Source organism: Diadema antillarum, unplaced genomic scaffold (genome assembly GCF_040938485.1).
Source record: "Diadema antillarum isolate AM-2024a unplaced genomic scaffold, OU_Dant_1.0 seq00001659_RagTag, whole genome shotgun sequence".
Lineage (NCBI taxonomy): Eukaryota > Metazoa > Echinodermata > Echinoidea > Diadematoida > Diadematidae > Diadema > Diadema antillarum.
The window spans coordinates 706,849-720,646 of NW_027272359.1; the positions used below are offsets into that span (position 1 = coordinate 706,849).

Sequence of the window (13,798 nt, forward strand, 5' to 3'; positions counted from 1 at the left end):
ACGATTGTTCTTATTATTTTGTTTTATTTTGTTTTATTTTATTTACATTAATTTAGTATTTCGGGTTTTTTTTTAGTTTGTTTTCAGTTGTGTACTCTCTGCGTGACTTTTACTTAGATTGTTGTTTGATGTACTTTTAAATCCATATCAATATATTTCTGTAATGATGTGCAGTATATTATATATTTTCATTTATCTTAGAGATTGTAATGGAATCAACTGTTTCTTTTATTTATTTCAAGGTATAACTGCCAAAAATTAGTTGTTACAGCTGTGATACATGTATTTAACTTTTGAATCTAAGCTTGTTTTATGTGTTTAGTATCGTTTTATATGTTTTGTTTGCGTATACATGATATTTGTTTTTACTCAAGATGTATGTATTTTTCGCTTTTATCCATTATTTACGTATGTATGTGGACCCTATGGAAACCAGATCTGCTGATCAGGGGGGCGTTTCATCAACGAGTTCGTCGGAGGTTTTCACCGACAAATTTGCAATCAGCCAATCAGACGCAAGGATTTCAGTAGCTTTTCAAATTTGTCGGTGAAAACCTCCGACGAACTCGTTGATGAAACACCCCCCAGGGTGTTCCACCCCATGAAGTGGCGATAAATTCAAATCAAATCATAAATTCAGATATATTGTTTAGACTGCTTGAGAAGTTCGATCATTACAATAAACTTTTTCGGATCCCCACTTTTTCCACGAGGTATTCTGTGGGTATAACCTATTGCCGTATTTTATTGCATCGCGCGCGGCGGCGCGGCGGCCACTCTGCCGGAACCGGAAGCCACAATTAGAGAAGTTGTAGTGTGTGCCATACTACGCCACACACCACGTCTGTATGTGTGGAGACCAAGACCTGCGTTGTGACTGTATTGGAGCAAGCGTCGGCACGAAAAGCACTGTCATTATGCGACAAATGATGCAATATAGGCACTATTTCAGTGCCTACCACATATCGAATCTTATACTTTCGATTTCATTTTTGTTCGTGAGGCTGGTGAAGCCATTCTGTACCATATTTCCGGAGAATGAAGAGAGCAAAGAGTGCCAGTTGTCGTGGGTATGTATAATTTAGTCCGACATACAAGGATCCGTGTATGGGGTTTATCGTGTATCCTACACACATGCATACTCAGTATATGAGATGTTGTAAACTTATTAGTTGTAGATTCTATTACTCAGAAAAAGGATTTGTTACAACAGACTTAAAACAGAGATAAAACGGGCTCAGAATACCACACAGGTGAGTTTCTTAGTAAATACTAGACTCTTTCCATATATCGCAAGTGAATTCCAAATGGTAGAACCAAGAAGATAACATTTTGAGCCCTTCCGAGAACTAGAATCTATGCTTGCCTTTGACCGAAAGATCGGTCTGTATCTGTCCGTCGGGGAATGTTCCGCGGAGACTCAGTTCGGGAAACCCACTCACAAGGCCAGGGGGGCCCCTCCTTATAAGTAACCCGTCCCCCTTATAAGTAACCCCGTCCCCCTTATAAGTAACCCCCGGGGCACCCCTTATAAGGAGTCTCCACGCTTTTTTGCAATGCAACGCGAAAATGAAAGGACTGCGGCAATTCGCTTGATTATGTCCATAAAGCTTCACAAGTTTCCTAGTTACTCACGAAATTTGAGCAAAATCGGTTCGAGGCATCATATCTAAAATCATGGATTTAAATGCGATGTCAAACGACCCATGCGAATGCTGAAATGCAAGTGATTACTGGCGTGAGTGTCGCCAGGCGCGGCGGCGCGGCAATGCTTGAGTGCAGACGTGGCGACTGAGTACGGAGACTTTCGTTCATTCAGGTGGCTTTAAATGAAGGAAAAATAACAAAAGTAACGAAATAGTCAACCACCGCATTTCAGCATTCGCATGGGTCGTTTGACATCGCATTTAAATCCATGATTTTAGATATGATGCCTCGAACCGATTTTGCTCAAATTTCGTGAGTAACTAGGAAACTTGTGAAGCTTTATGGACATAATCAAGCAAATTGCCGCAGTCCTTTCATTTTCGCGTTGCATTGCAAAAAAGCGTGGAGACTCCTTATAAGGGGTGCCCCGGGGGTTACTTATAAGGGGGACGGGGTTACTTATAAGGGGGACGGGTTACTTATAAGGAGGGGCCCCCCTTGTGAGTGGGTTTCCCGAACTGGACTACGTCTGGCTTCACGGATCCCCTCCGTATACAGACCGAAGTCAATGATTGCGGCTCCTGTGTGGAGCAGTCGCGCACAGATCAAACGTTACGATAAACAAAATTTCAGACAGCTTTCTTACATTCAAACAAGTTTGACGTGACATGACACATTATGCAGCAATATTTGGGATAAATTTCTCACATTGTGCAATCGAAATACTCACATAAACTCGGTTATAACGCAGAAATTTTATCGATATCGCAACATCGCCGTTCGCAAGCAGTAAGTCACCATTTTGAATCTGTAAGCCAATCACATGCGAGGTAGGTGTTTTAGTAAAACAAACACGTAGAAGCTACCTCGCATGTGATTGGCTAATATATTCATGGTGTATGTTTCTGCAGTTTGAACGTGACGACGCGACAGGCTGTGTTTTACGTTGAAAATTCTACTAAAATGTTGGATTATTCATTAATCTGGTGAGTGTAATGTATTCTTATAAAGCTAATTTAATTATACAAGCTTGAATTTGCCGACCTAGGGCCGTGAATTAGACGCATTCGAGAAGGGTGAGGTACCTCACCCAATTTTCCATAGAGACAGTGGTTAAGAACATCCACACAGCAATGGGTACTGATACCTTCCGTCTGTCTATGGAGGACAGCGTCAATGGCAAAATATAAATGAGTCCTCCGGACAGACGGATCTTTCTGTCTATGCTTGCCTTTGCCTTGGCTTTGGCTATAACTTTTGCACCTGGTCTGGATAAGTTTAGATGCAGCCACACAATTTACAATCAACAACTCTCCTTGAACAAGTTCTCCCTAATCATTATGTGTCACACACATATATCAGCGCTAATGTACTTTTGCACCTGCACCTGCTTGTCAAATGATCACCAAACATGCACATACTCACCTAACTGCGACCAGCCCCAACGTGCAGTGCAGCGTGTTGGGGCTGTGCCGTTTTCGCATTCAGATCTTAATGTTGTACAAAACGGATGCCGTTCCGGCGCTATATTTCCTTAATTTTTCAACAAAAACTACTAGGAATACTTACATGGGTCGATTAAACCTAAATGATTCAAATTGGCGACTGTTTGATGCATTTCGTTACTTATGATGCAGAAAATATTGTCTTATAAAGGTGAATTATCTTCAGCTCAGCGATGCTCACTAACGTTGCATGCTAGCCTTTTGTCAAGGCCCTCTCGCTGTAACGGACGAGCGAAGGGACGAGCAAAGCGAGTCGCGCTACCTTACTCGGCTGGGCTGTCTACACCATACAGCGAGAGGGCCTTGACAAAAGGCTATGTATTACTCGTTACATGCGTAGATGCTTATTAATGGATATACACGTTCAAAATGGTAGCACGGCTCTCCCACTAGGGCAGGCCGCTTACTCCTAAAAAATGTGGAAAATTTTGCAGTTTCCAGATAAATTGGTGAAAAGAACCAAGGCAATGGGGTAATGTATATTTCATTTTTTATTGTCACTGTGTTTATGATAGAAATTTACCCATGATTTATTCGTGAAGTCGCCGTATGTGGCAATAGGGAGTTGTTCGTGATTCTCACTTTAGCGAAACTGCGAGGTAGCCGCCAGGACCCTGCCGCATCATAGCGGCGCGGTCTCCGGGACTAATACTCACCCTAGTTTTATTCAGTAACCTAAAATAATTGTATCTGAGCCTCTAAAGTCGAATAGAAATTAAGTTTTAACTCTTTCAAGTGTTGGAAAATTTTGATCGCTTGAAATGCTGCTCTGTACACAAGCAATTGGCACAGTTCGAATGCGTTCAGCGCATGCAGTAAGGGTCGATCATTTGATCTGAATGTAGCATCACAGCAGCTTTTCTATGGTGTCTTTGAAAAGTTAAATTTTGTTTTTCCCATTTTCCTTGACTAAGTCTTGCGGTAGCAGTTGTAGCTTCTATACAAAACGGTTGAGCATGTGCACATGTGTGTGCAGCCCCTTATATCTTTCTCTTTCTTCTCTATCTTTTCTTCTTTTATTTTCAGGTATTTCTAACTCTCCCTTTCCTCCCTATCAATTATTTATTTGGGTCTCTCTCTCTTTTTCAAACTTAATTTCGTATTAAATCTTACTTTCTGCCTAATTGTTCTCTGTTTCCTTCATTGGTTTTATCTTTCACTCCATCTATCTTTCCTTTCCTCTCCAATATTTCTTTCTTTTGTTTCATTCTGATGTATCCATTTCTTTATTTCATTTACAACCTGTACAATTCTTTCTTTCCTTCCTATTCATCTTTGCTTTCATCCAGTTCTGATTCATGTCTCATTCTATTCTACCTAGTGCTTTTTTGTTTTCAAAATAATTTATTCTTTGGTTTTGCTTTTCTTTTCAAACATATCCATCTTTCCCTTGCTTTCCTTTATAATGCAAGTTTCTCTTCTTTCTTTACTTCCATTATCTTAAATTGTTTTATCTTAAGTGTACTTTCTATTTTGTAAACCTTTTGTTTCATTTTTTCCAGGTTTTTTATATCTTTTCTTTCATTTCCTTTTCCACCTTTTCCTAGCCTTTTTTTAAGGCTGTATATTCTTTCACCCTTGTCTTATAACCACATTTTTCACAATCTTCTCACTCACACACACAAGCACGAACAACAGCATGAACATCTTGCGCTGCACTGTCTGCTCCTGTGCAACACAGTTGTCGCAAAGTGAACTAGCTGCAATCAACTTGAATATTCTGACAAGTGGTAAAGAGTCAACACAACGAAAATTTCATTTCTACTGGACTTGGGTCCTACACAGATGCAAATATTTGTGGTTATTGGATATTTAGAGCGAGTTTGTGCATGTATGGAGATCAATTGACGAGGAGGTGAGAGAAACATTAATACACATAATACACACACATGCCTCAAGCACCTCAACAGATGTTTGAAATGCACCAAGAAGCATTTCTTTGAAGCAAAGTATCAGAATTCTATATATACATTTCTATGCTTTTTACTCCATATGTACAAAGAATTATAATTTTATGATTGTATTTGCAGTACAAGTATTAGACAGTTTTGTTATACTTATATGTATGCATCATGTCTTTTATGTACAGTTGTGAGCAATTCAGCAATTTCATTGCTGCAAGTCACGATTTCAATAAACCATGGATGATAATAATGATAAAGTACACTTGCGCCCATATATCTACATGCATGTGCCTCCCTCACTCGAATCCTCTTCCTCAGCTCAGCTGAACTCATCGCCCTATCCTCATTCAAACACCAAGTTTTGAGTTTACTTTATTCTGAAAGTTCAGCGTTTGTCTTGTACACTTTCAGAGCATTTCTTTACAGTGTGATGAAAAAAAAAAATGAGTGAGGCCAAATTCACTTAAGCTTAATTGTCAGCCACATTGCATTCATACTGTCTTATACAGTGAAGTACACAGAGTTAAACTTCAACCTTTTCCAGTTTTAAGCATACAAAGCTTGAAAAGAGTTGTGCTGTGGTATTTTACAGCATGAATGTATACTACATTCTTTAGTCGGCTGTGCATGGTACTGTGTACGCCATATCCAATTTAACAAGTCTATTTGTTCGTGAGATGGGACTTCCTGAAAATTTTGCGAGTGGTTAAATTCGCAATTGCGGAGTACAGCACTGAACAAAGAAATGTATGCGTGCTCGTCACATTTATGTTGGGATGAGAGTTTATACTTTTAAATTTGCGAATAGCACCCAATTCGTGAAATTTGCAAAAATAAAAACCTCACAAAATAATCGGCATATACAGTATGTGTTATAATGTTCATTCATATTTTAAGTTTTATCAATACTGCAGTAAGCAACTCTGCTGTCAAATGTAAACACAGCATCATGTTAAGACATAGAGAGGAATTTTAAACAGATGACTTTTTTTATATCTTAACTGTGTGATAGAAAAGGCAATTTTGCTTTCACTTTTGATACATACAGTTTTAATAACTGTTGTTTAAATTCAGGTATACATATTGTGAGTATTCATCACTGTAGAAGTATTTTGTTTCTCTTGTTTTATTTAAATATTCATTTCATTTCACTTTCGTTTTATGGAGAGTGCCATGAGTGCTACATTGTATACTGCTGATATTTGATGCTATCTCTCAACTATTTACTGTAGATTTTCTGTGCCTTCATATTTTTGTATGTTAATAGATTCATCATGACTGTGGTGGTCTAGTGATGAATTCATTGTTTTATCTTCCACTTGTAGAATGAGAGCAACATACTTCTGTTCCTGGCATGCACCATTGCTGTCAAGAATCGCAAGAAGCCACCACTCAAGGAGCTCTTGACAAAGGTTTTCCTGTTCTGCAAAGTTGCAAATACACTCCTATTTGGGCTCACAGATCCACGACTGTCAATTTTGTTTGTTGCAGTTGCTGTAGGTGAGAAATCCAACCTTTTTTTGTCACATTCTATCTAAATTTTACCTATAATTCTATCTGAATATTATATGATAAGGCTCTATGAAAAGCTAAATCGTCTTGATGAGGGATAAATTTGTATGAAATTTAGCTTGAACAGTAAGCCATGTCAAATAATGCTAAAAGACTGAATCAGCATGTTGTAATGTTTTTGCGGGTACACTCTGTGGTGTATCGCTGTAGGGAGTAGTTAGATACTCAAGAGGCAATGGACAGGTACTTCACTCGATCGTAGTTGGGAGGATAAGTGATCTTTATTGGAGAAACCTTCTGATATATTACATGTCTGGGCTAGTGGATGTATTGTTACACATGTTGACGCAGTAGGGTGTTAATTTGACTTCCTTTAAAAGTAAGCTACAAGACTGGTTCCACCTGTGAAATGATACTAATGCTTGTTATTTTATTAGAATGTACCACTGAAATTTCAGTAGATTTCTTTATAAACCTCAAAACATAATTTGTAGCCCCCTTCAAAGAATATGTCATTTATGTTTACACTAATTTGTCACTATGTGAGTTTTATCTGCAGAAACCTTCCATACACAATATTTCATAATAGACTGCAGTAAAGTTTATACGCCAGAGAGTGCTTAAACTGTTGTGTTTTGTGTGTGTGTTGTTGTTGTTGTTGTTGTTTTTTCAAATGTGTACTGCCAGAATACCATCAGTGTTATCAAACATTAAGTACAGTTTAATATACAACTTGAACATATTTATATATCTCAGCAAGTACACTGTATAATGATCAGGTACTTTTCATATTTTGTGAAGATTAACACCCAGTTGTTGTTTTTTTGCTGTTGCATTTCAGGTTGCATGGTTGTGTTTCCAGAACCTGCATATGTTGGACCCCAGAACATTGTGTATTTCAAAGGAGATTCTCTGGAGGTAATTCTCAATTTCCAGGTCTTCCTCATTAGACAGTGTTTTGTGAAGTGAAGCATCCTTGTGTTGTTTGCTGTTAGACTAGTCCTCTGATAGTCTAAGGGTCAATGCACTCTACGTCACACATTCCTCCAGTGTCCATTACCTGTGTTTTGCTGCATTATGTGAAGTACACAAATTTGGTGTCTTCAAACTTTTTATGCAACACACACATTGTAAAATCATATAATCTAACCATTAACTGCCTTTACATTTGTGTGTGTGTGGATTCTAGAGTTTTTGATAAAATAAAAGCATCTTCAAGTTGCAAAGTTCCGATGATTGAAGCCTTTTTCCTTTTTATGCCTCCGCCACGAAGTGGTGCCGGAGGCATTATGTTTTCGGGTTGTCCGTCCGTCCGTCCGTCCGTAATGAATTTTGTGGACAGGGTAACTACCAAAACCTTTTGAGGTATCCTAATGAAACTTGGCATGTATGTGTATTAGGGGGTGAAGTTGTGCCTATCAACTTTTGGGTGCACATGCTCAAGGTCAAAGGTCAAAAGGTCAAGGTCAAATGCTTAAAATTTTACTATTTCCCCCATATCTATGCAATGCCTGAAGATATTTTCTGGAAACTTAGTGTATACATGTACTACCCAATTAAGATTCTCTGGTGAAAGTTTGGGGTCATGAGGTCAAAAGGTCAAAGGTCAAAAGGTCAAATAAAATGTTAAATTTTCACTTTTTTCTCTGTATCTTGGAAATTGTTCAAGGTATCTTCATGGAACATAGTATATATATGCATCTACTGACTGGCAGTGGTTATCTAGGGAATTTAGGGTTCATGGGGTCAAAGGTCAGGGGTCAAAGGTCAAGGGCAATACTTCAAAATTTTACTATTTTCCTTATGTTTATGCAATGCCAGCAGGACTTTTTTTTTTTAACTTGATGTATGCATGTATAACCCAATAGAGATTCTCTGGGATTTTTTTTTGCCAAGAAGGTCAAAGGTCAAAAGGTCAAAGATCAAGTGAAAGTGCTGAACTTAATTCTTTCTCCATATCTCGGAAGTGGCTCAAGTTATCTTGAAACTTAGAACATGCTGAATTTATGTATGTTCTGCCTGACAGTGATTCTCTTATAAATCAAAGGCCAGATGAAAATGATAACAATTTACTGTTCAATACAGAAATTGCGCTTTTTCTCCATACCTTGAAAATTACTCAGTGCATAAACTTATGAAATGGTCAAAGTCAAGTTAAAGTTCTTAAATCCCCAAATACATGCTCTCCTATTCATCCAATAAACATAGGTCAAGGAAGGTAAACATTCAATACATTTGTGACAAACATGTCATTTTAATATTTTGCCAATTTTGTGAAAATGTAATCACACATTGTCCACATGTACTATAGACCTATTAGGAGAATCATGCATTATGGCGGAGGCATACCAGTCGCCATAGCGACATTTCTAGTCTGTATAGTGTAACTTTGTTATTTTGCATATTACATTATCACAAATATTTTTCCTGGTACTAAGAAATATGAGAAACAAATAGAAATAACACTCTGAAGTCTGCGTGGCTCATTGCTGTCATTTCCATGTTGAAATTCTCCTTTGAAGAAATAACTTAAAGGCAGACTGTGCACCTGTCTCTGCCCTTGGATGTTTTTGGGCCCATTTCTTCAAGGAAAACTGTACTGTTCCATTTGTCAAACGTCAGTGCTTGTGAATTTCTATCACGTGATAAAATAACTCAGTATCATTCATTATGAATTCAGTACGGCAGTCTGGAATTTGGAAGCACTTTATCGTGTACTCTGCTTAATTGATACTGAACAAACAGTTCTGATGTATGTTTTGTAGACCTGATAAACGTGTAGGCATTTCACTTAAATGTGAAGAAAATTTTTCCAAACGTGATCTATTAACATAGTTTTCAGCAGAGAGTCTTTGAAATGGATGTAAATACTGAAGGAACTGCAATATGTTAGAGTGCTTATAGCACTGTTTTAAATGTGAAGTGCACAATGTGCGACTTCAAGTAGGTGCATATGCATGCCATGTACAAGACCTTGCACCAGCACCACACACATACACCCCAACCAAACACTTTCTACCCAACATACACCAAGTGATGCACTGCTGTGAACCTTTTATTTTCATGAGATTATATTTTCACGCTGAGCAGCTAAAACATGCATGTATGTATGCATGTTTTTAATTGTGTGATACAGTGATACAGTGATATGCATGTCAACCCCAAAACAGCTCAAAATTGTGATATTGTGTGCTAATACATTGGTGTACAATGCAAATTGTGTTTTCTTGTTAAATTGATATGAATTAGATTGTTTCAACTGTCAATCATTGAAATTGATTAATTCTGATGTAGATAGCTTCAAAAAGTGATTGCAACAAATTTTGGCTAAAAACAATAGAATACAAAAGGTCAAGAAACAATAAAATAAATAGCTTAAAATTGTTGCAAGAAAATTGTTCAATGTGTCTTGAGGAATTCTTACACAAAGAATAAGCAATCCTTCAGCCTTTTTAGTGGGGTTACAGGTGAAAATATGATTCCAAATGTAAATTTGCAGAATTGATTAACCAAGTATAGAAAATCAAAAGTGTTCTAATGTTAATGTATAATCTTGTAGTCGACATCCGGCTCCTTGTTACTCCTGAAGTTCATTATCATAACATCTTATAAGAGTATGTTTCATTTGTATTTGAACAGTAAATTATAGGGGATGATCAGGAACATTGTTGGCTGAGTTAAATATCTGTATTTTATGTTTAAAAAAAAAACACCAACTTTTAATTTCCATAGTTCATATTTTCTTTTAATGTGAAATTACGTGTACACATTTATATGTACTAGTTGATATAGAGCAGTCACTTCATTTATAGTGTAACAATCCATTTATGACAATGGTCTCCAAATAGTACAACTATTTACCCTCGAGGATTTGGCAACGGGCTGAAGCTAATATTTAGCACTCATGTAAGAGAAGGCATATTGTACGTGAATATACTGAGTATTGTAAGCATAATGTGTGATTTTTCTGTCTCTGTCTCCTAAATTACCTATCAGGAGGAACTTAAAGCCAACCCAAGGACCACGTGGGTTGTAGAATTCATGGCAACATGGTCCGCTAGCTGCCACACATTTGCACCAACATTTGCCAAGCTGTCCATGGAGTAAGTGTGCTTTCAAAAATAGTTATCCTGCAAGTGTATGAATGCAAGTCAATTGCATAGAAATTATGGAATTTTTTTTCTTACATCTTGTGTAATTTGTTCGTTTGTTTGTTTGTGGTACTTGTTAATTAAACATAAAACCAGAGTATTTTTATGCATTGGTGACATACACTGTATGATATGTTTCAACAGGTTTTATGAATAAGATGTTTTCATAGCAAATTGAAAAATATCGTCTGAAACTAACAGTTTGTCCTTCTTCTTTTTTTTCATATCTTTGTACTGTGCCTGCAGGTATTCACATAATCATCTTAAATTTGGAAAATTTGATGTGGGCAGATATCCTGAAATAGCTGAAATGTGAGTATGGGGTGGCAGGATTACTTCATGGTTACACTTTCAGTCAACATTAGTGTTCCAGAGATTGATATGGAAAGACATCACTCAAACCCCAAGGTCTGAATTCTTGGAAAAGAAGTTTATTCTAGTTGCGGACTACGGGCATGGTTTTCAGATCAATTGTTCCACCTGCGTTTGAATTGAAATTCTTGCTTAGTCTGTATGGGGACAAACTTAGTCAACAATGTGATCCTCAAGCTTTGTCATGTTGGCTTCTGGTGATGCTCATAAACTTAATACCCTGGCATGTCAATGCCATGAGCCAGGAAAGAAGTTATTAACTGCTTTGAGGAAACCATGATAACCAGTCTGCATCTGTCTATAAACCCAAAGTATCATCCTTAGACCTCATGAAGAAACTTGGTAGTGTAGCATGACATGACTTTCTATTCTCTTTTCACATTAGTAGTGCAGGAGATTTGTCCAGGAAATGCATTTCTTGTAAATTTGTTGTGTTGACAAACATTGGTTCCGCTGATGTCACTACAGCATGCAGTTGTATTTTCTTTCATGAACTATATTTGAAGAGTTTTATCGCAAAACGAGCTAAGTCTCTTCTTGTTAAGTTGAGATATTTGTGATTAAAGCTGCTAAAAAATACAGAAAATAATAAGAAAATACAGGACACTTTTAATCATAACTTCTAAAATATTCCTTGTTATGTCACGGGTGAGGTAATACTGGAAAGATTTAATTTTGCTCTATCTGATGATGGACTTAAATGTACTTTGAAATGTTTAAAAATGGTGCTTAGCTCATTTTGCAATAAAACTCTTCATTTGAGCTAGAGCTTTGAAGTGAAATGGGAGAGCAGTTTAGTTATGAAATGTTATTTGACTCCGATATTTTGTCGCTGTTTCAGTTTCCAGGTAGACAGTTCCTCAATATCCAAGCAGCTTCCAACTATAGTCTTGTTTCAAGGAGGCAAGGAGATCATGAGAAAGCCAGGCAGGAACAGCAGTGGACAGACAGTGAAGTACCAGTTTACCAAGGTGGGTTGACCTCTAGATAATGGACAGTGGTCACTTATTACAGGCATGAAGAAAAAAACGGGATGCAGTGGACCAAATGTCATTTCGAATATGATGCATCTCAAAAACAAACAAACAAACAACACTTCATACTTTGAATTTGCAAACTGCTATGATGTTAATTCAAAAGGAATCCCCAAAGTGAAGATGATATCCTACAATATTGAACAAGAGACACGTTTCAGGCAAGTTGTCAACATAATGATTGTTGTGGTCTGAAAACTCAGTAATGGTCATGCAGTATTTTCTTTCCCATTGACAGTCTTTTCACAGTCCTGGTGTGGTGCATATTTCCATTTGAATTTTAAAAATAAATGTCACTGTGCTTTATCTGGAGGGTGTTTGTCATTCTTTTTCCTCGTAGCCTTGTAAAGAATTTACTATTCTTGCAAGCCATTAAGGGTAGAGTAAGTTGCATTTCAAACAGAAATGGGTTTATGGTTAGGCCTATTTGGGAATATTTCACACAGTTTAGTTCATGTTGGTAAATCAACATTTTCCTGATTATTAAGTGGGGCAGTGGATACTGAAAATGAAACTGAAAAGGAAATTCTTTTATATTTAAGTTAGATACAGAGACAATATATGTCAGTTTTGCTGAAATCAAATTTTGCCAGTGAACTCTCGTTGTACTTAATACGGCTATAACAAACTTCTCATTACAACAAAGTGAGAATTCAGGTCCCAAAACTATCATCTACGACAAAATTCTATTTTCTTTTAACATAAATCTGTTGTATTGCCTGAAGTATATTTTTAGTCAATGACAATTCATGAAATCTCTCTAATATGCATTTAATCCATCAGCAAACAGTTTGGATGGTTTAGACAACTGACAGTTACTGTCAAATATTTCTGATTCATGTGTCGTGCTACACAAAACTCCCCGCATGGGACAACATTCCGCCGCTCCCTCACAAAATCATACCTCCGCGAAATCTTCTGGATTTTAACGCGAAATCTACTGGATTTTATCATCCCAATGTTGGCAGCTCTGTCTATATCTTTATCTCTCTCTCTATATCTTACTGTTTGCCTATAATGAAATTTCAATATAACAAAAGAAAACAGCCAGTCCCAAGGACTTTGTTATAATAAGAGTGCACTGTACACTGATGCAAATTGCTCACTCAGGCCAAAATTTGATGTACATGTAGATGGAAAGAACATGGTACCCGTTTAGCCTGTTTTCTAAACAATAGGCAACAAGCACATGTTTACATACTAATTTCTGGCTGTGTCAATTACCTGGCTCCCATAGGAGAACGTCGTGAGGGACTTCAACCTGGACAGCCTATACCAGAGTACCAAGAGCAAGGCCCAGAGGAAAGCCGACAAGCTGGAGGCCAAAACTCAAGAGCAGGAAAAGAAGGACAACTGAGGCTCTGGGCACCTATACTTCCTTCTAAAGGGGATGTTACCTCAAAGGAGAAATTTGAGTTTGATGTTGAGGGGTTGAATGTGAGCAACATTTGAATGGTGTGATATCTGACAAATATTACAGGTGAAGTGTGATGGCCATTGCACTTTCAGTAATGTGTGCTTAGTGATGCATCAAAAAGACCCGACAGTCGTGAGTTTACAGTGGACTCTTGTTGTAACGAAGTCCTCAGGACCGGCAGTTTTCTTTCATTATAACAAAATTTCGTTATAACCGAACAAATACACAGATAAACAATAAAAATAAATAGACTGGA

At 37.4% G+C, this 13,798-nt stretch overlaps 1 protein-coding gene across 1 annotated transcript; it reads left to right on the top strand.

Moving 5' to 3' along the window:
* The first annotated feature begins 872 nt into the window (after positions 1–872).
* On the top strand, positions 873–13,707 carry LOC139711429 (thioredoxin-related transmembrane protein 2-like). Its single transcript, XM_071623312.1, has 7 exons — positions 873–1,070; positions 6,382–6,556; positions 7,410–7,486; positions 10,565–10,671; positions 10,966–11,031; positions 11,933–12,062; positions 13,363–13,707. The coding sequence occupies exons 1-7, from the start codon at positions 918–920 to the stop codon at positions 13,480–13,482; spliced, it is 828 nt and encodes a 275-aa protein (XP_071479413.1). The 5' UTR covers positions 873–917; the 3' UTR covers positions 13,483–13,707.
* Positions 13,708–13,798: the final 91 nt, after the last annotated feature.